The following is a 20,710-nucleotide window of genomic DNA, read 5'->3' on the forward strand; positions in this document are numbered from 1 at the left end:
TGTTGCAGTATCCGGCTGTTGTGGTTCCTGCGAGTGGGTATTTTGAAGATGGGGATGGAAATAAAGAAGGCAAAGGGGAGATGCCGGTTGGGGTGCAGGTTGTTGCGAGGAGGATGTGTGAGGGGGTGTTGTTGAGGGGGGTGGAGATTATCGAGGGGATCCTGAGGGGAGAGTGGGTTGGATGATAAAGTGGTATGTAGGTAAACGAAAGTGATTTCGATTAGGAGCTTTTCGCTTGCTGTGCCTTGGTGGCAGAGTAGAGGAATGGGATTTTATTGGGATGAGCTGTAGATGGGTGGAGTCCAAGTATTAGTCTGGGTATGGGTCTGACCGTATATGAGGCAATTAAAGCAAACATACTGAGTATAAATTGACCCGGGGCCATGAGGAACAGACAATGCGTAGCGACAGTTAGATAGCTACACTACTGAATATCCTAGTCTTGTTGGAGGAGGAAAGAGTCAGGACTTATTGAGACTACCTATTTATATATGCAACAAGCACGTATATTCTTCACTACTGTATCGTATAATCTCGACTACATGACTGTTTCTGCTGAGATTCTGCTTAGATATGCGAAAGGTAAAAGCCACACCACCCTACAGCTTCCCCCCACACGACGATCCACCCCTTCCGCCCTCATGCAAACAAGATCGATTAACCTCCTGCCTCGAAGGCGGCACATCGAGCGCCGGGTTCTTCTCAAAGAAGCCACTCGGCTTCAAATGCACACTGATCCGCTCAATCGGCATAACAGGGAAATCCTCAGGACGCGGATTATGTGTAAGGGTGAAAGTATGCCAGAAGACCAAATCCGTGTCCACGACATTCTCGCCCCGAGACGCCCAATTCTCCAAGCCTGTCTCCTTAGACGACTTACTTTGATTAGTGAACTCGCCTGCAGCGTATAGCTCGTCGTCGCGGTACTTTGTGACCCAGACCGGGTGGGCGGCGAAGCCGGCGCGCTTGCGGTTGAAGGAGGAGGGAGACATGAGCATGGTTTGCGAAGCGAGGGTTTGGATCTTGTAGGCAACTGGCTTGTTGGATATTTTGTTGATGATGGCGTCGTTGCGGATCTTGAAGACGCGGGCTTTGGATGTCGAGGTTTCGAAGTGCCCGGCGTGGGTGAGGGGCGTTGTGGTTGCGATGTAGCCGACACCATAGGGATCTGCGACTCCTAGTTCTGTGGGGAGGGGAATGCTGTCTTCGTAGATTGCGGTGTTGGCAAAGCCGTCGATGGCTGGGTCGATACGCAGCGAGAAGACGTGTTGGTGGTTGGGCGCTGAGACGCCTGGGCCGACGTTGGTGGACCAGGGAACTGAAAGGCCGGAGGAGTTGTCGATTGGCATTGTCGACAGGATACCCGTGGCACGGACTTCGAACTCGATACCGCCGGCTTGATCAAAGATCCAGGCAAAGACATACTCGTAGTTGGAGACCGTGCAGATCATTTGCACGACAAGTTGGCGGTTGCGTACGACGGTGGCGGCTTGGTTGCGGTAGTTGCTGTGTTTGTGGAGGATGCCACCATCTTGCTCATGGAGGCAGACAACGTTCTTGAGCGAAACGGCGTTTCCTTTGGAGTCGGTTCTGCAGCCATCAAAGTAATGGATGTGGCCGAGACAGTCGCAGCCGAGACTGAGCTGGTTGCTTGTCACTCCTAATCCAACGTCCCCAACATCGAAGGCTTGCTTGCGGTGGTAGGGCTTGCGGGGGTCACCGTACGGGACGGTCATTTCGCTTAGGGAGAGCCGGTAGAAGACATTGCGCCCGTCGTAGGTAATGTTGTAAAGGACCATACCCTCGCGCACATTCCAGCCAACTCGGAATCGCCACTTTTGCCATTGAATCAGCCGTCCGTCGACCTGGAAGGAGGCACCCTGCGGTTGCTGCACAATATAGGGCTTGAGATCTGTTCGGAGGGGCTCGTTCAAGAGGTCGTGCGCGTATTCCACTGCCTCAACACGCCTCCAAGGCTGTGTCTTACTGGTAGTATGGTCGTATCCCATGGGAAGATTATCGATCCAGAGCAACCTTTTGGTGGTTCCGTCAAATACAGGCGAAAAGTCGCAAGGTAGGGAGTAATGATTGGTTTGTGGGTGGTCCACAGCCACAATGTACATGTAACACTGGTATAACCTGCGAGTCTCGGTCTCTTCATCCGTCCCGTACACCCAGGGGTCTGTGCAAACAGTCATGCCCTGAGGCAGGTTCATCTTCTGGATCTCTTTGATAACGTCCGGGTGCTTGAGGCAAGCTTCTTCCATCTCAATAAGCTCGTCTGCATCAGCAGGGCCTTGTATATTAGCCGGCAACTCTTTCATCGAGATGATCTTGCGGTCCTTGATGTTCAGCAGCGCCTTGAGGAATGCGCCTGTGTCGAGTCGGTGGAAGTATGAGAAGAGAAGACGCGCCGGACGGGGGACGTCCAAAGGTTTGCCCAAGCGCTCAGCTTCGATAAGAGGAATTACATCGGCCTTGATGGGCTCCTGAATGTCAATCGTCTTGAAGCGAATGTCAACGCCAGGAAGGGCGGCGCGGATGATTGCGGTCGCCAGTCGAACTTCACCGGGCAGCAGCGGGTCGAACGGGTGAAGGCTGTCAATAGGAGCGATGGGACCCATTTTGAGACGAGCAGAGGACGTATCAGAGTGATCGAAAGTGCAGAATAATAGTGTGTTAACCTGCAGTCGCTATCGCAAGACTCTTCTCAAAGCCAGAGACATCTTGTACCTTTATACGACGCATCGTGTAAGTGCCACCGGTAGCAGTTCGACGACCGCCAAAGTCTGGTATAGGAAAATATACCTCTTCTGGAGAATCTTGCGCTGTATGCGAATGTGTCTAGAAGCGTATGCCTGGTCGTTTCTGGATTAGCTGAGCTTGACGAGACAAGATAAGATGGAGGGCACCTACTCCAACTTCTACCTTTGCCACTATGTCCAAAAACGGGTTGAAATACGCCCTGATGCTTTGCCCCGCTGGCTAGCGTGCTATCATTTGGCCCGATGCTGTACCTATCGAAGTGCTCAGTGAGTCCGTCAACGCCAGGGGTCCTTCTCCCGCAAAACCGATCTCCCACACGCCGATCATACGACTCCCAGAAACTCAAGGTTCTCACCATCGTATGATTCCAGCACTTCCATTAAGATAAAATAAGATCCCATTTTAACTGCGCTAACAACTCTTGCCAATCCCCCCACCCTCTTTGCTGCACCCTCCTCACCCAAACCTCCCTCATGAAAGCCCCTACGAAATTCATATTCCCCAGACAAAAGCTCACAGCAAGGACTTCAACCCGCTTGAGAACAGACCACGTATCCTCTGCGCTTTCCGTTACGCAGGATACAATGAATAGTAGCGGCATGAGGCCTGGTTCTTCTGGACATCCGGCCGGGACCTGAGCCATTTCGCTCAGACAGTCTGATATGGCTTGTTCTTTGGAGATGGGGATCAGGTCGTGGAGCTGGCTCCAAAAGCTCTCATGGATATGGCTACTGAATGTGTCTGCTGTAGCGCGCTTGTTGAGTCTTGTAAGAGTTGAGTGGAGGTAGGCGAAGATAGAACTTTCGTAGGCACGGGCGATGTAGATTAGGCGGGTTATGGAGTCGGGGGACATGTCACGGGGGACAGATGCTAGGTTGAGTGTCCATTCTCTGGTTTTAACCATGTTGATACTGCTTTTGCCATTAGCCAAGTCCGGTGGTGGCTCTGGGGATTTAGGTCTGGGAAGTAGGACGCACATTGATGGAACTTCTCTTTGTAGAGCAATTCGGCCCATCTCAGTGCTGGGATCTAGGTTTATGAGATGTGAGACACGCTGCAGGGCAGATACTAGGGTCTGCGACAGTCCCATGTAGGGGTCGACAACGTAGGTTGAGACTGATTGGTCGAGATCAGGGTCTTCGTGATGGACTGGGTTGGCCGTCTTCTGTGAAGAGCACTCGGCAATACTGGAGACGCTACGGTGATAGAGAATACTGATCTTTGTCAGCCAAGCAAGTACTCATGTTCTTCAAGGCAGTGAGTTTCGGACAGGACATACAAGCTTCGCGCATACTTAATAGTCTCTGTTGAAGAAGAATGGCCATTTTGTTCTAACAAGCGACAAAAGGATCCAATCGCCGTCAAATGAGGTCGCCAATCTGCTACCCCAGCTTTGATTATTTCGTGCTTGCACAAGAAGATGGAGATGAGCAGCACGAGCTCGGTTGCTTCAAAGTCATGATAACCCTCTGCTTCTTGGAGACATGAGATGTAAGGAATCCACTCTTTGAGCTTTGAGAGAGATCTCAGATAATAAGCGGTTGCGGCAGCTTGGAACTCATCTTTGCCCTCTGCGGTGCCGTTGGCGCGGTGTTGGGCCGATATTGAGCAGATCGCCTGCAAAAGGAGTGGCGACGAAGCAGTCCGGGGGATGATAAGCTCGCGAAGAGGATTCTGGGGAGCGTGTCCGTTCAGGATTAGATCGGACAATTTCTCGACATAGTACTGCAGGTTCTGCCAGTCTGCGTGCTGTAGATTCGGGAAATAACCGACTTGTGCTGGGAGTAATAGTTCGGTTGAGTAATCATCTGATGAAAAAGACTCGAGTGCAGGAAGTTCAGGATATGTTATTGGTGATTCTGCCGGGGCCGACAAGAGGGAGAATGTCGAGGGACAATCCAAGTCGCTTGCATCGGCTGGGTCCGAGGTGACGATTGGAAGAAAGGATGCACTGGAAGATTCTGAAGATGAGGGTGTTCCTGCTTGTTCCTGCTTGTACCTGCTTTGGAGGGCTGAAGGCTACCCAAGCTGTGCTAGATTGACTAGCGTTCGATGCTTCAGGTGAACGGCTACCGGTAGTGCCCCAGAAGTTGCGGAAGCCGTCGCTCTGCCGGCAGTCGAGGCCTAACCTTAGGCACGTATTGCATCTAAGAGCACATTAGAGAGGATAATTGCCTCACCCAGTGGGGCCATACTCTGGTTTGTTCCCGTCGCCTGGTAAGAGCAAGTTAGTGATTGACGGGAAACAGTAGGAGACGAGACGACAAACACTTTTTGTGGCGCTTCTTGCAGGTAACACAGCCTATTCGAGAGTAGGGAGCATTGCGGATGCGACGAGGCATGGTCTAATAACTACAGCGCGAAAGAACTTGAAAGATCAAAGGGTTTGAAGTGGGATGGAGGAGAGTTGGAGAAGCTTGGAGGTGAGGGGTTCGCTATCTCCAGCGCCGCCGCCTTGCCACCTGCCAAAAGCTAACTCCTCAATCTCAACGGGTACCTGTCTTTATCAAACAGTGACTATCCATTACGATGCGCGCCTCTGAAGCTGACTAGTCAACTCTGACCATTTCCAGCTCAACCGCCACAACCGAATCAAGCGAGCTAGACGGAATCGATAAGATGGCATGTAGACGGACGCATTCTCTCAAACAGTATTCTCGATATTATGCCCAGGTGCAAGGTAATGAAATCCAGCAGCTCCTCTATCGTGGCAGTCTCTCTCCCCCGCCTCGCTGTGCTTTGCATCAAGGTGCTCGTGCGTCCAGTCGTCCAGTCGCCCAGTCGATAAGCATACAAAGGGAAGCGTGTCCGGTAGCGAGCAGTTTCAGTGGCAATTTCGTGTTCACGTCGTGCGTCTATGTGCTTCGAACAGAGCCATGATTAGAGATTTTGGCGTCCGCGAGGAGACTGCCATACGGCAGCACGGTCATCCCAAGCTCTGAGCAGCCACAGCGATTGCAGCAAGACGTAGGCGCGACCCTGTTTTCGGGTTCTCGAGGGCTGCAGAGGATTTCGACGGAAGGACGAGACTCGGGAAATGTTTTTTGTAGAAGTGACCGGAATTTGGCTGGAAGTACAATCTGTGCGGTCTGGCTCCTGTATAGACCTAGGATAGGAGATTATACCTATTAAGAGATTACATTTCCAAGTCATTACATATTTGGAAGGGGTATCTAGTTACGCTTGTATATTTAAACAACTTTGACTCCCCCGTTTCTTAAATAATATGAGACAAGCACCCCCCGTATGGTGCTTTAGGGAAGACCAGAAGCTAATCATATCAACTCGGCAATGTCAAGTAAATCAAGGTTCCGATCTTATCAGGAACACTTTCCCTTCTGGGTTAAATATACGCCGCGGGCGGGCGCCTGTGTAGGTACTATGCACTAGACTCCTACCCCAATACTGTAGTTCGCAACAATAACGACTACTCAATATCGACAGTACCAAGAAAATCATTTTGTCTCACCCCACCCCTCCAGCCTCTTCCCTCTTACCCATTTCCTCTACAAAAAACACACCTCCCAAGAATATCAGAAACAAAAAACCTACAATGTGCGACAACAAAACCGAGACATGGATAATAATCGGAGCCTCACGGGGCATCGGCCTCGAATTCGTGAAACAGCTCCTCGAAGCCAACCAGCGCGTGATCGCGGCGGTGCGCAGTCCGTCTGCAGCGACGGGACTCTTCGATGCTATCAATCAGGCACAGACGACTGATGGTAGAAAAGGACACTGTCTTGTAGAGAAATGTGATGTCTCGGATTCAGGGAGCATAGATGTACGTGCCTGACTTTGAGGAAGATGAGTGGATAAATCAGCCATGAATGATGAGGATTGAAGCCTTAACCAGAGAAAGTTAGGGATAGGCCTGTATGCGCCGGATCCAAGAAATAACAGAAAAATGGAATCTGGGAATCGCAAATGTCGTGCTTAATGCCGGTGTGAACCAATATCCAAACCGGGTTACTCAAGTGTTCGTCTACCTCGCTGCCTCTATCATCTTAACTCTTCCGATATACTGGGATTAGGTTCTCAGTCCAGGCTCCTACAGAAGATGATATGCGCAGTGCATGGCAATGGTTGTATCATGCTAACCCCACTCGCAAGCAACCAGGTCCTTCGGATCATTCACTCACCACCTCCTTACAAACACCATCGGCCCCTTAATCTGCGCGCAGAAACTCCTGGCCGTCCCGAATCTCCGCCTGGAGAAGCTAATCTTCATTTCCTCGGATTCGGGCTCCGCGACGCGTTTCCAAGAGCACGAGGACGGGTTCGCCGTGTACGCTGCTAGTAAAGCAGCGCTCAATCAGGGGGTCAGGCATCTGGTGGCCGAGATGGGGAGACTTGGTAGTAAAAAAGTGAGTGGAAAAGGGAAGGGGACGTATATTCTGGCGCTACATTTGGGGGAGGTTGAGACGTGAGTTGATATTCCGGTTTCATTCTTATTTCGATCGACCTGGCAGGCTAACATGTCGTTGTCAATGGCTGTAGCGATATGTCGAATATTCAACTCCCATGGGAGGTATCTGGTGTGATAAAACCGGAAGAGAGTGTGAGGGGGATGCTGAAGGTGGTTAGTGAGAAAGGAATAGAGGATAGTGGGAGCTTCTGGTGCTGGAATGGGATGGTGAATCCTGCAACCTCACCTCGGATCCTATCTGCAGATCTTGCTAATATCTTGAAGAGACATCCGTGGTAGGACCCTTTGGTCTATCAGAATATGAAAGATTCCACGATACGAGACTCGCTCAAGGTACCTGGAAACACTCCATAGGTCCTCTGAGTTTGCTAATACCTGTTTGGAATGTTGATATTGGTTCTGGGAGGACTTACAAGGCGCACGACTAAGTGGAAGGTCTCGTGTAATGTGGTGATCAGCCATTATGATGACTCTTAAGAAATGAACATTCGTTGTTCTCGTTGGAAAGTGAGGTCGAGCCGAAAATGGTCTAGCGCCGCTCCTCCACACTCTTTCTCCATCTCCTCAGACTTGGTCTCAACTTTCTCCCACAATCCCCCTTCTCTCTAGTCAGATCAGCCATCGAATGGACCGTCCACCGAGCCCATGCAGGCCCACTGGCAAATTTGGCTTATCGATGACTTCTAGCGAAGCTGCTAGGACTCGGATCGCGTAAGCACTATTCCCGCTGCAGCACGTTGTTGATTGGAGACTGATTCAATCACCAGATGCACTGCTTGTCGAGAACGCAAAATCAAATGCTCAGGCAATCAGCCATGTCGATACTGCACGAAGAGGAACAGAGAATGTGTTATTTATGAAACCCGGAAACGCAAACTGTACTCCATAGCGTCAGTTTGTCAATTTCCTAGCTTTGTATGTTGGTCACTGACCGGGCTATAGATATGTCGAAGACCTAGAGAGGAGAGTCGCATCTCAAGGGCAGCTGTATGCGATCGCTGGTAAGCCAGGAACAATGTGCATGCTTGTAAACCCAAAATTCACACTACACTAGACGATGGACGAGCCACACCCGCCGCATCTTCGCATGAAGACATTGTTGGGCCAAGCTTGGACCTTGCAGACAGCTCCACAAGCATGCAGCAGACCAAATCTACGGGATCCGGTGAGTGCCCTATTGAGTAAACCTAGGATGCCAGGATATGCTAACGATGCGCACGAAGCTATTGAGATGGACATGTTAATGTCTTCGAGCGTGACATTTAGCTCCCATATAAAAGCCATCTCTGACGCCAGGTCTTTTACTACTCAATCGAGAGGGTGGGCTTCGAAAATATCCGACAATGCATACGACCTGATATTGTCACACGGCAGCGAGCCAGCTCCCCTTGGGATTGAAGACTGGCCGACCGAAGAACAGGCACAGGGTTTGGTGGATACAGTTACGGCTTCCATCGGGAGTATACAGCACCTATTTGATCCGAGATCACTTTCGGACCGTCTTTCTGCTGTCTATGATCAGGATGAGTCTATTTTCCTGGAAAACGCCGTGTCGACTGCTGAACTGTTGATGGTGCTTGCTGTCGGAAAGCTCTTACAGGGCTCGATTGAGAGGGGTGAACCGTTTCCGGGCTTCAGTTTCTTTACTCAAGCCTTGAAATATGTTCAAGATCTATGCTCAGTGAGTGCAGCAGGAGCGTTGGGGGTGGAAGTCATGGGCTTGATGGCCTTTTACCTTCAGTGTGCAGACCGAAAAGAGGATGCTTATCTCTACGTAAGTGCTGTCAGGATCTTGGTTACTTGCTGGATATGGCTAAGCTGAATAGGCTGGTATGGGTCTACGCGTTGCAATTTTGATGAATCTTCATCGGGACAGCGGCGGCACGTCTACAAAAAGATCCGAAAGAGCGCACTGCAACCGGCTATGGTGGACGATCTATATGCAAGAGAGGTAATTCGAGAATCACGAGTTGGGTTGCATCTAGCATGAGGTTAATGATTGATACAGGAGGTTAGCAGCGGCGACCGGCAACCCCCCAGGCATACAAGACGAAGCTATTCGAGCGAGCTATCCTGATACCTCGCCGGGGTTCAATTCACCAGCCGCAATCACTGTGAATATTAAAATAGCGAAAACCACTGGTGAAATTCTGCAAGGTCAGTTATCTTTGAATCGTCATTGCTATATGAGATATTAACTGCGATAGTGATATACGGTCAGAAAGCTCAAACAGAGCAGGCCTTTGTCAAAGGTGTCCAGAGAATTCTGGTGTCATTACATCAAATTTCAGGCAGCATACCCAAAGACCTCGAGTTGGACTTTTCCACCCAACCGGTTACAGTTACGAGATCCAAGGCCACGCTCTATTTGATGCTCTATCAGGTACGGTGTCACACACTACGCGAAAGCTTTGCTGACTTTTCAAGGCCATAATGCTTGCCACACGCCCAACATTGCTCCATCTAGCCGGAAAGATTGCAATGAAAAACGAAAATCACGATGTCACATCTGAACCCCTGCATCAGTTTGTCGAAGCTTGCATCGATGCCGCCAAACGTAGTTTAGCTATCTTGAGCGGACTGCGCAGTCAACGGCTACTGGGTAAGCTTCACATAATTCTTCTAATTGACTCAGACTGAGCTTTGTAGCCAATTTCGGCTTTTTCGACCTTGATGCAATCTTCTCCGTCGCCTTCGTGTTTGTCCTGGCCGGAACAATCCACCCCGGCAAAGAGTCATGCTGGCGAGACATAAACTTGACTCTCCATCTGCTCGATCATCTCAGCTCTCATGGAAACAAAGCAGCCTACAACAGACGGGTGGACATTTTACAGATGTGTGAACATCTTGGCATTTCCCGAGAGCAAAACGACAACAACACCCAGGCCAACCCCATTTCGGCCTGTGAGCCCGAGGGAACCAGTGCCATATTCAATCCACCAGTGGGGATAGCTCCACCAGTGCAAGACAGCATCACGCCGGTTGACTTTTCGGAGCCGGCCCTGCAGTGGGTGACGGAGATCGACGAGCTCTTACTTCAGCAGGACCCGCATGATTTCTACTCCCTCTACTCTAACAATGGCTTACCCCTTGTTGGTACCATCGAAACGGATTGGGAAGCTCTGGAGAATCAAATATATCGGTAAGGATAGATCCTACGAACACATATGTGTATGATTAATGGCTAACGTGCAACTCAAACAGGCTACAAAATTATTGATCAGATTGTCGTCGATACCTTCTCTTATAGCGTGGTTAGATATTCATACACCCTGTTCATCGCTGTTGTAGCGGTGTGAACTTGGGTTTCACGAGTGGTGGCTCCAATATGGGGTGTACTGATTACTCGACCCGTGGCCCATAGCTCCTCATACTTCTGCAATATGGGTGGCTCCTCGTCGTGACAGTCTAGGCCTGCGCCATAGATGGTTCCATTGTCCAAGGCTTGGACCAGAGCGGCCTCGTTCACAATGCCACCACGGGCAGCATTTATGAGAATTGCGTTCTTCTTCATCAACTGGAATTGGGGAGCGCTGATGAAGTCGCGAGTCTTTGGCGTCAAAGGCAAGTGGAGGGTCAATACGTCGACGTGGGGTAGCATGTCTTCGACATTGTCCACTCTCATGTGTTCAAGATCCGACCAGGCATCCTTCGGGGCAAATGGATCATATGCATAGATGGGCGAGCCAAAAGCACCGCGGAAGATGCGGCCAACCGCCAAGCCGATATTACCCATTCCTATGATGCCAATTGTTTTGCCTTGCAATATGGTTCCTGAACAGTGTTCTTTGCGCACTTCCTGGTTTGCTGCCTGTTTGACCACAATCGACCGAAGCTGCCGCGCAACCGCCATCGTCAAAGAGAGAACTAGCTCTGCGACTGACTGTGCGTTTGCCCCGGGTGTATTGAGGATTGCGATGTTTCTCTTAGCGCACGCATCCTGGTCGATGATATCGATTCCCACCCCTTGTTTTCCAATTGCTCTGAGATTCTTTGCCTGGGCTATGTCGTCGGCCGAGATGATCAGTTCACGGACGAGGATCGCCGTTGCGTTCTCGCGCCAGTTCTTTACTTCGGGGTCTGTTGGGAGGATGGTGTGGAAGAGCTTCTGACAGTGTTCGACAGCTGCCGGCGGGAATTCCTCCAGGAGGTAGATGCTGGGTGCAGGGCCGATCGAGCCCATGATGAGTCTTATCGGATAATGTTCGCCTCAGAGTTCGCCAAATACTGAATGAAGTGGTATACTTGTCTGAACGGATCGAGTTTGGTTTTAGCTGCAGTTATAGAGACGGGGTCGGCTTTCTTGCGACCCTCGACCCCTCGGCGACGGACATTCCTCACAGCTGAAGATACTGCTCGGTTTCCAAATCCGCATCATTGTCCACAGGGTACTGCTTCTCCACACAGCGGTGCCCCTCTCCGGGTGCGGCTTTTACATCCGTGGACTTTTTAGTTACTTACCCCAATCTTGGCGCTAGAGCTCTGGCTAAGTGTGGAGGCCCGCAATCATTCCTGTCGCAAATTCAGACGTTCCCATGAAGAGGCAAAATCTATCATGCGACCCTGTTCATTATTTAAAGCTCCTATGCATTCCCCGTGGGGAAGCAAGGGACAACCCAACAGCACTCTCTGCCGACATCTACAACCCATCGCTTACTATGACTCGTTCTATCAAAGAAGACGAAGTGACCATGGAAGAGACTGTGGGCCACGAGCCTACCAAGCAGGAGAACTCCGCTCCTGTCATTGACCCTGAGGAGGAAAGGAAAGTTATCAGGAAACTTGATCGTGTCATTATGCCCTTGATGGCCGTCGTCTACTTCTTCCAATGTGCGTAATATCACCGTTTCTGAATAAGACCGATAGACTGACAGCCTCTAGACCTGGACAAACAGAGTATCAACTATGCTGCTGTTTTCGATCTGTCGGAGGATTTGAATCTCACCGGCTCAGAGTTTTCCTGGGCCGTGTCTCTCTTCTACTTTGGCCAGCTTGTTTCTCAGTATCCCGCCGCGTACCTGATGAGCAGGGTTCGCATCACCTACTTTGTTGGAGTTGCCATGTGAGTTCCAAGGCTCTTGAGAGTGCGCGTCAGCCATACTAACACGTGAATAGTGTGCTCTGGGGCGGAGCTGAGATGTGTCTAGCAGCGTCTCAGGACTTCAACAGCCTCGGTGCAATCCGGTTTCTGCTGGGATTTTTCGAAGGGGCTGTCAGTCCGTCGTTTGTGATTATCACTAGTAACTGGTACTGTCGCAGAGAGCATCCTGTTCGTGTTGCGTAGGTACCATTCACGATCACTACGCCACTATTAGCTGACTGTTTTAGAACCTGGGTTTCCATGTTCGGAGTTTCGCAGATCGTCGGCGCCCTGATGATGTACGGAGTTGGCGGTGCTGAGATGTCTCTCCAGACCTGGAGAGTGATGTTTCTTCTCTGCGGTGGCCTCACGGTCTTGGCCGGCGCACTGTTCCTCTGGCTCATGCCCCGAGACACCACAACGGCGTGGTTTCTCAATGAAGCGGAGCGCAAGATCGCAACGGATCGCCTCGCCCGAGACCGTGCCAGCCGCGAAAAGACCAACTTTGATTGGGCACAGGCCAGAGAAGCAGTCACTGACCCTCGCACACTCATCTACGCCCTGATGGCCCTTCTTATCACAATGCCGACGGCGATTGTCAAGGTACGCCAGTTGCAGCCTCTCACACAGAATAACTACTAACAACTACAGTTCTCCTCACTCGTCATTGAAGGGGTCGGCTTTAGTAAATTCCAAACCATGCTCGTTGGTCTCCCCGGCGGCGCCATTGCCTTCTGCCTAGTCTGGATCGGCGCTCTGATCCCACTGAAATGGCCACAAGCCCGGTCCCTCGGTGGGATTCTCCTCTGCGCAGTCCCCATGGTCGGAAGTTTGCTTCTCCTCACCCTCCCCGCCTCGAATAGCTGGGGCATCGTGGTCAGCACCTGGCTTGCGGCGTGTACGGCGCCACCACTCGGAATTGCCGTCGGCCTGATGGCGTCCAATGTGCGAGGAAACACGAAGAAGTCTGTGGTTGGGGCCATCTTTTTCGTGCTGTATTGTGTGGGGTGCATTGCGTCGCCGCAGCTTTGGCAGGCGGAGGATGCGCCGAGGTATACTAAGGGGTGCATTACCAGTGTCGTTAGTTGGGGACTGTTGATTATTGTTCTCCTGGTGTTTTATTTCACGGCGCGCATGTCGAATCGGAAGAGGGATCGGGGGCTTTATGGAGATGGTGAGGAGACGGTTATTACGGCCGAGTCGGACTTGACGGAGAGGCAGGACAGGGGGTTCAGGTATACACATTAGTCTAGGTATTATGGGTGGATGTTTCTGAATTAGCCCAGTTTTCATCCGGAGCAAAATACCAAAATACAACTCTGACCGGAAACATGATCTACTGGCTTAAAGTTGGTTATTGGGAGTGTTTCTCGAGGAGCTACTGTAGGCGAGAGCTCTTATGAGTCCATGCAAATCTAGATCCATACAACTCTTCCCAATACTGGAAAAGCTAAGACGTGTCGTGTCCAGCAGGCCCTTATCGTCGGTCTTCGTTGAGGTCAGGTGGGTGCTCCCATACTAAGGAGTAATTCACCTGCAGGACTCACTTTCCAACTAAAGGGTCTTACCCTGATCATTGAGAGACTCAACCCCAATAACAGCAGAATTCCAATAGTGGACCCTATTATTTCTTGATCTGTAAGCCATCAGGAATTGTGATGGAGCATGTACTGTATACAGTAGACCACGGCAACAACAGCCGCACTCAGGGTCCATTGAACCCCACCATCCCCAGCTTCAGCGGCTTCAACTCCCGATGTTCACTCTCAACAACTACAGAGCTCAGTAGGCACAGGCTCGGATCCCCATCAGGGACTGTCTGTCTCGGCTCGGTCAGTTGAGGCTGGCCTAGTAGAGACTGCGAGTCAGATCTCGACTGCTTCTCCTCATCAACCTACCCCACAGGACTTCCGTGCCCACTACAGTACGAAGAACATATATGGGCACAGTGGCTCCCCCCAGCTACACTCACCATGATCTCAATCCAAGCAACCTTTGAGTTTAATACCCAGGAACAACAATGGCTTCCACATTCCCCAATAACCTCGTCACCCTCGCCAGCCAAGGCAAAGTCTGCCGTGTACGTCCACCAATCCATCCGTTCCCCCTTTCACTGAAAGGATATATGCAGACATCTCTAACTCTCCACTCCTTAGACATTCGGGATCAAATTCATCACCTCCCCCGAAACCGTCTACCTCGCCCGCAACGCAGGCTTCCACGCCCTCTTCATCGACCTCGAGCACTCCAGCCTCTCGCTAGAAACCGCATCGCAGTTATCCGTCGCTGCGATGAACGCGGGTCTTTCACCATTTGTCCGTGTGCCAGGGAAGGCGGGGCCGGGGTTTATCCAGCGCGTGCTGGATAACGGGGCGATGGGGGTTATTGTGCCGCATGTTGATACTGTTGGTATGTCTTCTTGTTCCGAATTCTTTGTTCGTTGAGAACCTGACCTAAAGCTGGTTGACTGACAACCAACAGATCAAGCCCTCGCCGCCGTCAACGCAGCCAAATACCCTCCCCTGGGAAAACGGTCCGTCACAGGGATGCTCCCGCATATGGGCTACCAAGTCACGAGTATATCCTCCGTCGCAAGCGTGGGGAACACGCAACTCTCCACCGTCATCGTGATGGTCGAGTCGCCCCAGGCAGTTTCCAACGTTGACGATATTGCAGCGATTGAGGGTGTTGATGTGGTTCTGATCGGCACGAACGATCTGTCGATTGAGCTGGGTGTCGCGGGGGACTTTGACCATCCCTCGTTCGTGGAGAGTATGGAGAAGATTGCAGCGGCTGTCAAGAAACACGGGAAGATACTTGGTGTCGCGGGGATATATAACCGGCAGGACCTGTTGAAGTATTATGTTGGCAGCTTGGGGGCGAGGTTTGTTGTTGGGCATGTGGATTTGCCGTTGTTGGCGAAGGCTATGAATGCTACGGCGGAGGAGTTGCGGTTGTTGGAGGGGGATGTATAGCTAGAGCAGAACGCATAAATCCGCTACTGATAAGATACTCGACTCGGGCAAATCCGATAACAAAAGATATCAAGTCTCCAACGCCCGTCGGAGGTCATCGGAAGGCATCCGAGCATTCATCGGAGGTCCGAAAGACACTCCACCAGCAGCGAGTGATTGCCACCAGGCGCAAAGATTTTGCTCTCTCCACGTCACCCACCGTGATGTGGACTCGAAAGCTAAGTTTATTGCCACCAATCATGGCCATTGTTTTCTCTCCAGGACAGGTTTGGGCTGCTGTCGGCACGTACTCCGATGGAATCGATAGTCGCACCTCAGACTCTGGCGGCGTCAGACTGAGATAAAGATGCTGGTTTTTCTCCTTGTCATCAAACATGCTGCTGTCTTGGATTTTTGGGTCTGGAGGTGGATTTTATAATTCTTCATACACAAGTCATTCTTTCTGATTCCGATATTCACGATTGACGGCTGCTATAACGATCTCCCTATCTAATGCTCTAATGCTACAACCACTGCAACACCAACCATGTCAAACAAACAATACCTCGCCGAAAAGGCCCTGCACGACCAGACCAACATCCTCCCGCGCAGCCGCCTGCTAGTCGTCTTCGCCGGTCTCGCAATCTCCCTGTTCATCTCCTTCGTCGACCAAAACGGCATCTCGGTCACCCTCCCCACCATTGCCGAAGACCTCAATGGCAAAAACACCATCTCATGGGCCGGCACCTCCTCGCTGATCGCAAACACCATGTTCAGCGTGCTCTACGGCCGGCTGAGCGACATCTTTGGCCGTAAGATCGTCTACCTCTGTGCGCTTGCGCTACTCTGCGTTGCGGATTTACTCTGTGGCCTGTCGCAGAATGCGGCCATGTTCTATGTCTTCCGTGGTCTGGCTGGTGTGGCGGGCGGCGGAATTAGCAGTCTAGCTATGATTATTGTTTCGGATGTCGTGACCCTCGAACAGAGGGGGAAGTACCAGGGTATTCTGGGTGCGTCGCTTGGAATAGCGAATGTAGTTGGGCCGTTTATTGCGGCGGCGTTTATCCTTCGCGCTACGTGGAGGGGGTTCTTCTGGATGCTTGCGCCGCTGGCAGCGTGCTCGATTGTCGTTGGGTACTTTCTGATTCCTGATTCGAAGCCGAAGGATAGTCTGCGGGCGAACCTGAAGAGGATTGATTACTTTGGTATTGTGGCGAGCTCGATTGGGATTATCTTTCTCCTGATTCCGATCTCCGGGGGTGGGAGTTATTTTGAGTGGGATTCCCCTATGGTGATTAGTATGTTGGTTATTGGGGGGGTTAGTCTGGTGGCGTTTTTCTTTATTGAGTGGAAGGTTGCGGTTTTGCCGATGTTGCCTAGTAAGTTTTTTCTTTCCTGAGGATGGATGGTGGACTGACAAGTGGCAGTGGAATTCTTCAAAAACAAGGTCATCATCGCTCTCTTCCTGCAGAGCTTCCTCCTCGGTGCCGTCTACCAGGCCTACCTCTACTATCTCCCACTCTACTACCAAAATGCGCGAGGATGGAGCCCCATCGTCTCCGCAGCCCTGACAGCACCAATGGTCGCATGCCAATCCATCGCTTCCGTGCTCTCGGGACAGTACATCTCGCGGTTCAAGCGCTACGGCGAAGTCATCTGGGTCGGCTTCGGCCTGTGGACCCTGTAAGCCTCCTTTTCTCTCCCCAACAAGAACATCCAATACTGATTACTGCTCCAACAGCGGCGCCGGCCTAACCCTGCTCTTCACCCGCACAACCCACCCGGCCATCATCGCCGTCATTGTCGCAGTCACGGGCCTCGGCATCGGCTGCACCTTCCAACCCACCCTCGTCGCCTTCCAAGCCCACTGCTCCAAGCGCCACCGCGCAGTCGTGATCTCAGACCGGAATTTCTTCCGCTGCCTCGGCGGCGCCTGCGGCCTTGCCGTCTCTGGAGCAGTGCTGCAGGCTACGCTGCGCTCGAACCTACCATCTGGCTACGCGCATCTCTCGGATTCAACGTACTCGCTGCCGAGCCAGGATAGCGTGCCCGGGGATGTGTGGGGCGGGATCGTGGATGCGTATGTTTCGGCTTCGAAGGCGGTGTTTATCCTGCAGGTGCCGCTGATTGGGGTTTGTTTTTTGGCTTGTCTCCTGATTCGGGATCGGGGGTTGGAGAGGCCGCGGGATCCGGATGAGGTGGAGGATAGTCAGGTTACGACTAGGGTGGAGAAGGAGGGGGATGTTTCGGAGGCGGCGAGTCGGGTGTTGACGCCCGTGAGGTCGGTTGAAAGGGGTGAGGAGAGGCGCAAGGAGGATGTTTGATGCAGAAGTCATAGATGGGTTGCATTTGCATTTTTTTTTGGTGCTGAGCATTTCGGGAATCGGTGTTCGAAAATTGGCTATTACATGGTGCATAGCATATAGCATACATTGATATATTCTAGAGGGACATAATCAACTATTTCTTTTTAATACTTTAACTAGTTATATAGTAGGTAGCATTTCATCCGTACCTAACCTGAATATAACCCAATGGCTGCGCCTTTGAAATGCAATCTATACCCAGACTCACTCACCCACGAACAGCCAGCAAGGCTATCAACTTACTGAAACCAATTCCCAATAATGCACCACCACCCACTACACACATCCACCGGCTTCGCACAGACTGTCATGTTACCGAAATACCACATATGATTCGAGGCGTCGTTCCCCTCCGTCCCCCGATTTCCCCCCTCACTGCCAACCCCCTCAACATAATCCACATCGCCAACGGTAACCGGCTCGCCGTTATCAGAGGTAATCCAATACTCAGGCGAAGGCTGGACATAGTCTGCCGGGAACGCTAATTCCGGCGGCAGCTTCGGAACAGGATCATTCTCGTGCGTAGCGCGGAAGACGGATACCAGCTTGGTAGTTTTCTTTGCTGTGGCTCTGTTCCCGATGACGGGGGCGCCGAATGTATACTACAGTAGGTAAATACCGGATGAATTTCACCCGTCAGTCCAAACATATACATATAAGAGGCATTGTATACCCAAAGACCAGAGAAAAAACCCACAAGCTGGATCCCCCAATTCTCCCACTCCCTCTCACCCTTCAAGAGCGTCGCCGCCACCGTTGCAATCGCGCCGCCGAGACTATGGCCCGTGAAGAAAAGCTGGTAGTCACTGTGCGCATCAACAGCGCGTTTGAGTTCGCGCACGACGTCGCGCCGCACGGCGTCCCAGGCGCTGTGGAACCCCGCGTGCACCCAACAGAAGGGGCAGAGCGTAAGGAGCCAGATGGGGATGGCTGTTAGGTCGGTTCGCCAGCTGTCGCTGGAGACGCTGCCGCGGAAGACGAGGACGATGAGCTTGCGTGTTTCGTCGAGGGCGACGTAGCCCGTTGTGTCGGTCCACCAGCCGCGGCTGGTCATAGTTGTTAGTAGATGGCTTTGATTTCGTGGGATGGGCTGAGCTGGACTGGGCTAGGCTGGGTGTGCGTACTCGTTGAACTCGTAGAGCGTGGTGACGTTGTAGTCTATTACGAGCGGACAGTAGTAGTCGCATGTTACGATGGGCGAGTCGGTCGAGTTGTTGTTTTGGTCGCAGCCTGCGGCGGCGGAGTACTGGGCGAATATGTTGAAGCGGTCGATGGTTGCTTGGCTTACCTCTGAGCGGTATTAGATCATGCTTGGTACTTGTGAGGACTGGATATACCTTGGGCGACGGACTGAGACGCCCATGGAGGCAACAGGAGCAACAGGGCTGTGGTATAAAGGAGGAGCGGTCGAGCAATCCTATTTTCATGCATCGAGGACTAAAAGAGCAGAGATCTACTATGCTATCAGCCGTGCAGGTAAGCCTATTTTAAAGGATGCTGCCATCCTTGAATAGTAGACGTCAGTGGTAACCCTAATCAGGTCAGAGTTTAGATTGCCTCGATTGTTTTGAGTTAACTTTCCATGTCCACAAGACAGAAACTCATGCTCTCAGGCCTTTCCCTGGGAGAACTACCTCGGTGATGCTCTCTATGTATGGTGTGAGTCTGGTAGCTCTATTGACCCCTGGCTGCTTGGTCTCCAGTCCACCCGAGAGAGCAGCGTGCGACTGAATCTGATTAGGGCAAAAAGAATATTGAGAGCTAAAGAGGTTCAGAAATGAAGAGCTGGGAGTCTATCAACTAAAAGCAAAGATCTAGCCAGGTCAATATCACAACATCAGTCCAAGGCTATTGTTAACTAGGTGCAACATGAGGACAGTCTAGGTTCCGGCTGAACGTCTATTATGCTGATCAATAATCCTCAGCCACGAGAAGCCCTTCTAGATGCCTGCCGCCAGAAACCAAGCTAAGGTCCTCATAATACGTCGCATTGAATTCCCTCAAAATATCCAGCTCCTCCACCTTCCCCCTCACCGCCGGCCGTCGAGTCATATCCTCATGCTGCTCCCGGCGTCGGACTGAGAACATAAACCCCCCTCCCATCCTCCGCCAGCGCGTAATGCGTCGCCAGCACCCGAGCCGTACAAGCAGTCGGTGCCTCGCGCACAGCATCAGGTTCAACCTCAGCTTCAGTCTCCGTGCTGGATCCCCCCCACACCGGGGCCCGCAGCCCGACAGGCCGTAAGATCATGCCATGCAGCACCGCCACCGGGCGCTGAACTTCCGCCAGTCATGCAAATATAGCTCTGCGGTCCTGCGGCGGTGTCGCGCGCGATCCCGCACTGGGTTGCGGCCCCGAGGGACTCGTAGTACCACACTCCAATCGTGCATTCGTGCAGGAGGCTGGAGAGGTTTGCGGAGGCGATGAGGCCGCCTGTTGGGTGGGTGCAGCAGGTTGTTGGGGGAGGTCGATGCAGGCTGCTACGGTGTTGCCGGAGCATTCGCCTTGGGCGAAGACGACGGCGTTTACGGCTAGGGTGGTTGTGCTGTGGGAGAGGAGGCTATGAGTGGGAGGAGGCTCATCTTGTGGGGATGGCAATGTGGGTATGAAGGTTTGGTTTAAGTATAAGTGAGGAAGTCGGTAGATGCTGGCCTTGTATCACTGATGAGAGTCCAACGATGGGTACGGAAAGGAGATTGGATTGGATTGCTTGAGTGCTCCTGGAAAGCGCAAGACATCTAGGGGGCTATATAGCTTGAGATTGGATGCCCCAGGCATCCTTGCTGGCCGGTACTTCCTAAGCAGGGAACTGCTGCTGGGTTCCAGGATGGATAGGGAAACAGGATATAGTATGTCATATCACTGCGACAAATCATCTAGGTCACCTTGGCGACGCAGGAATGAGTCGAGGACAAACAAGGATTGATTCCTGCTATGCACTGTCCGGACGAAGTGCACGAACAGGGTTCTCCTCGAGGTGGTCATGGTCAACAGGATATAGATTAGACTGTAAGACTGTCAGACTGCTAATTTGAAGGCCGATATGCATCTCACGGATATAGTTCCACTGGAGTATTGGGAGTCTTGATATAATCTAGCACTGTGAGGCTTCAT

At 51.8% G+C, this 20,710-nt stretch overlaps 9 protein-coding genes across 9 annotated transcripts; 5 read left to right on the forward strand and 4 right to left on the reverse strand.

Moving 5' to 3' along the window:
- Positions 1-463: 463 nt before the first annotated feature.
- Positions 464-2,896, reverse strand: BJY04DRAFT_203880 (copper amine oxidase). The gene has a single exon (XM_073713406.1). The coding sequence runs from the start codon at positions 2,622-2,624 to the stop codon at positions 600-602; it is 2,025 nt and encodes a 674-aa protein (XP_073564252.1). The 5' UTR covers positions 2,625-2,896; the 3' UTR covers positions 464-599.
- A 249-nt stretch (positions 2,897-3,145) lies between these two features.
- BJY04DRAFT_225000 (Zn(II)2Cys6 transcription factor) lies at positions 3,146-5,108 on the reverse strand (the record flags this gene model as incomplete). The annotated part of the gene is made up of 5 exons (XM_073718109.1): positions 3,146-3,980; positions 4,046-4,778; positions 4,840-4,913; positions 4,962-4,980; positions 5,036-5,108. The coding sequence occupies 5 exons, from the start codon at positions 5,106-5,108 to the stop codon at positions 3,146-3,148; spliced, it is 1,734 nt and encodes a 577-aa protein (XP_073564253.1).
- Positions 5,109-7,109: 2,001 nt separating this feature from the next.
- On the forward strand, positions 7,110-10,341 carry BJY04DRAFT_225929 (Zn(II)2Cys6 transcription factor; the record flags this gene model as incomplete). The annotated part of the gene is made up of 11 exons (XM_073718302.1): positions 7,110-7,125; positions 7,888-7,906; positions 7,963-8,085; positions 8,138-8,196; positions 8,250-8,360; positions 8,419-8,969; positions 9,022-9,146; positions 9,204-9,352; positions 9,403-9,578; positions 9,623-9,797; positions 9,845-10,341. 11 exons carry the CDS (start codon positions 7,110-7,112, stop codon positions 10,339-10,341), a joined length of 2,001 nt encoding a protein of 666 aa, XP_073564254.1.
- Positions 10,342-10,439: 98 nt separating this feature from the next.
- BJY04DRAFT_225931 (D-isomer specific 2-hydroxyacid dehydrogenase) lies at positions 10,440-11,711 on the reverse strand (the record flags this gene model as incomplete). The annotated part of the gene is made up of 1 exon (XM_073718303.1): positions 10,440-11,711. The coding sequence occupies exon 1, from the start codon at positions 11,376-11,378 to the stop codon at positions 10,440-10,442; it is 939 nt and encodes a 312-aa protein (XP_073564255.1). The 5' UTR covers positions 11,379-11,711.
- BJY04DRAFT_203889 (uncharacterized protein) lies at positions 11,114-11,711 on the forward strand. Its single transcript, XM_073713407.1, has one exon. It carries the CDS (start codon positions 11,427-11,429, stop codon positions 11,646-11,648), a length of 222 nt encoding a protein of 73 aa, XP_073564256.1. The 5' UTR covers positions 11,114-11,426; the 3' UTR covers positions 11,649-11,711.
- A 142-nt stretch (positions 11,712-11,853) lies between these two features.
- Positions 11,854-13,523, forward strand: BJY04DRAFT_212063 (major facilitator superfamily domain-containing protein; the record flags this gene model as incomplete). Its single annotated transcript, XM_073714489.1, has 5 exons — positions 11,854-12,025; positions 12,077-12,257; positions 12,311-12,475; positions 12,524-12,878; positions 12,927-13,523. The coding sequence occupies 5 exons, from the start codon at positions 11,854-11,856 to the stop codon at positions 13,521-13,523; spliced, it is 1,470 nt and encodes a 489-aa protein (XP_073564257.1).
- Positions 13,524-14,295: 772 nt separating this feature from the next.
- BJY04DRAFT_225004 (HpcH/HpaI aldolase family protein) lies at positions 14,296-15,250 on the forward strand (the record flags this gene model as incomplete). The annotated part of the gene is made up of 3 exons (XM_073718110.1): positions 14,296-14,355; positions 14,432-14,684; positions 14,757-15,250. 3 exons carry the CDS (start codon positions 14,296-14,298, stop codon positions 15,248-15,250), a joined length of 807 nt encoding a protein of 268 aa, XP_073564258.1.
- A 383-nt stretch (positions 15,251-15,633) lies between these two features.
- BJY04DRAFT_203894 (putative MFS transporter) lies at positions 15,634-17,703 on the forward strand. Its single transcript, XM_073713408.1, has 3 exons — positions 15,634-16,608; positions 16,657-16,912; positions 16,971-17,703. The coding sequence occupies exons 1-3, from the start codon at positions 15,777-15,779 to the stop codon at positions 17,551-17,553; spliced, it is 1,671 nt and encodes a 556-aa protein (XP_073564259.1). The 5' UTR covers positions 15,634-15,776; the 3' UTR covers positions 17,554-17,703.
- Positions 17,704-17,834: 131 nt separating this feature from the next.
- On the reverse strand, positions 17,835-19,026 carry BJY04DRAFT_225006 (lipase family protein; the record flags this gene model as incomplete). Its single annotated transcript, XM_073718111.1, has 4 exons — positions 17,835-18,197; positions 18,269-18,641; positions 18,720-18,885; positions 18,933-19,026. 4 exons carry the CDS (start codon positions 19,024-19,026, stop codon positions 17,835-17,837), a joined length of 996 nt encoding a protein of 331 aa, XP_073564260.1.
- Positions 19,027-20,710: the final 1,684 nt, after the last annotated feature.

Source organism: Aspergillus karnatakaensis (genome assembly GCF_047715665.1).
Source record: "Aspergillus karnatakaensis strain CBS 102800 unplaced genomic scaffold BJY04scaffold_109, whole genome shotgun sequence".
Lineage (NCBI taxonomy): Eukaryota > Fungi > Ascomycota > Eurotiomycetes > Eurotiales > Aspergillaceae > Aspergillus > Aspergillus karnatakaensis.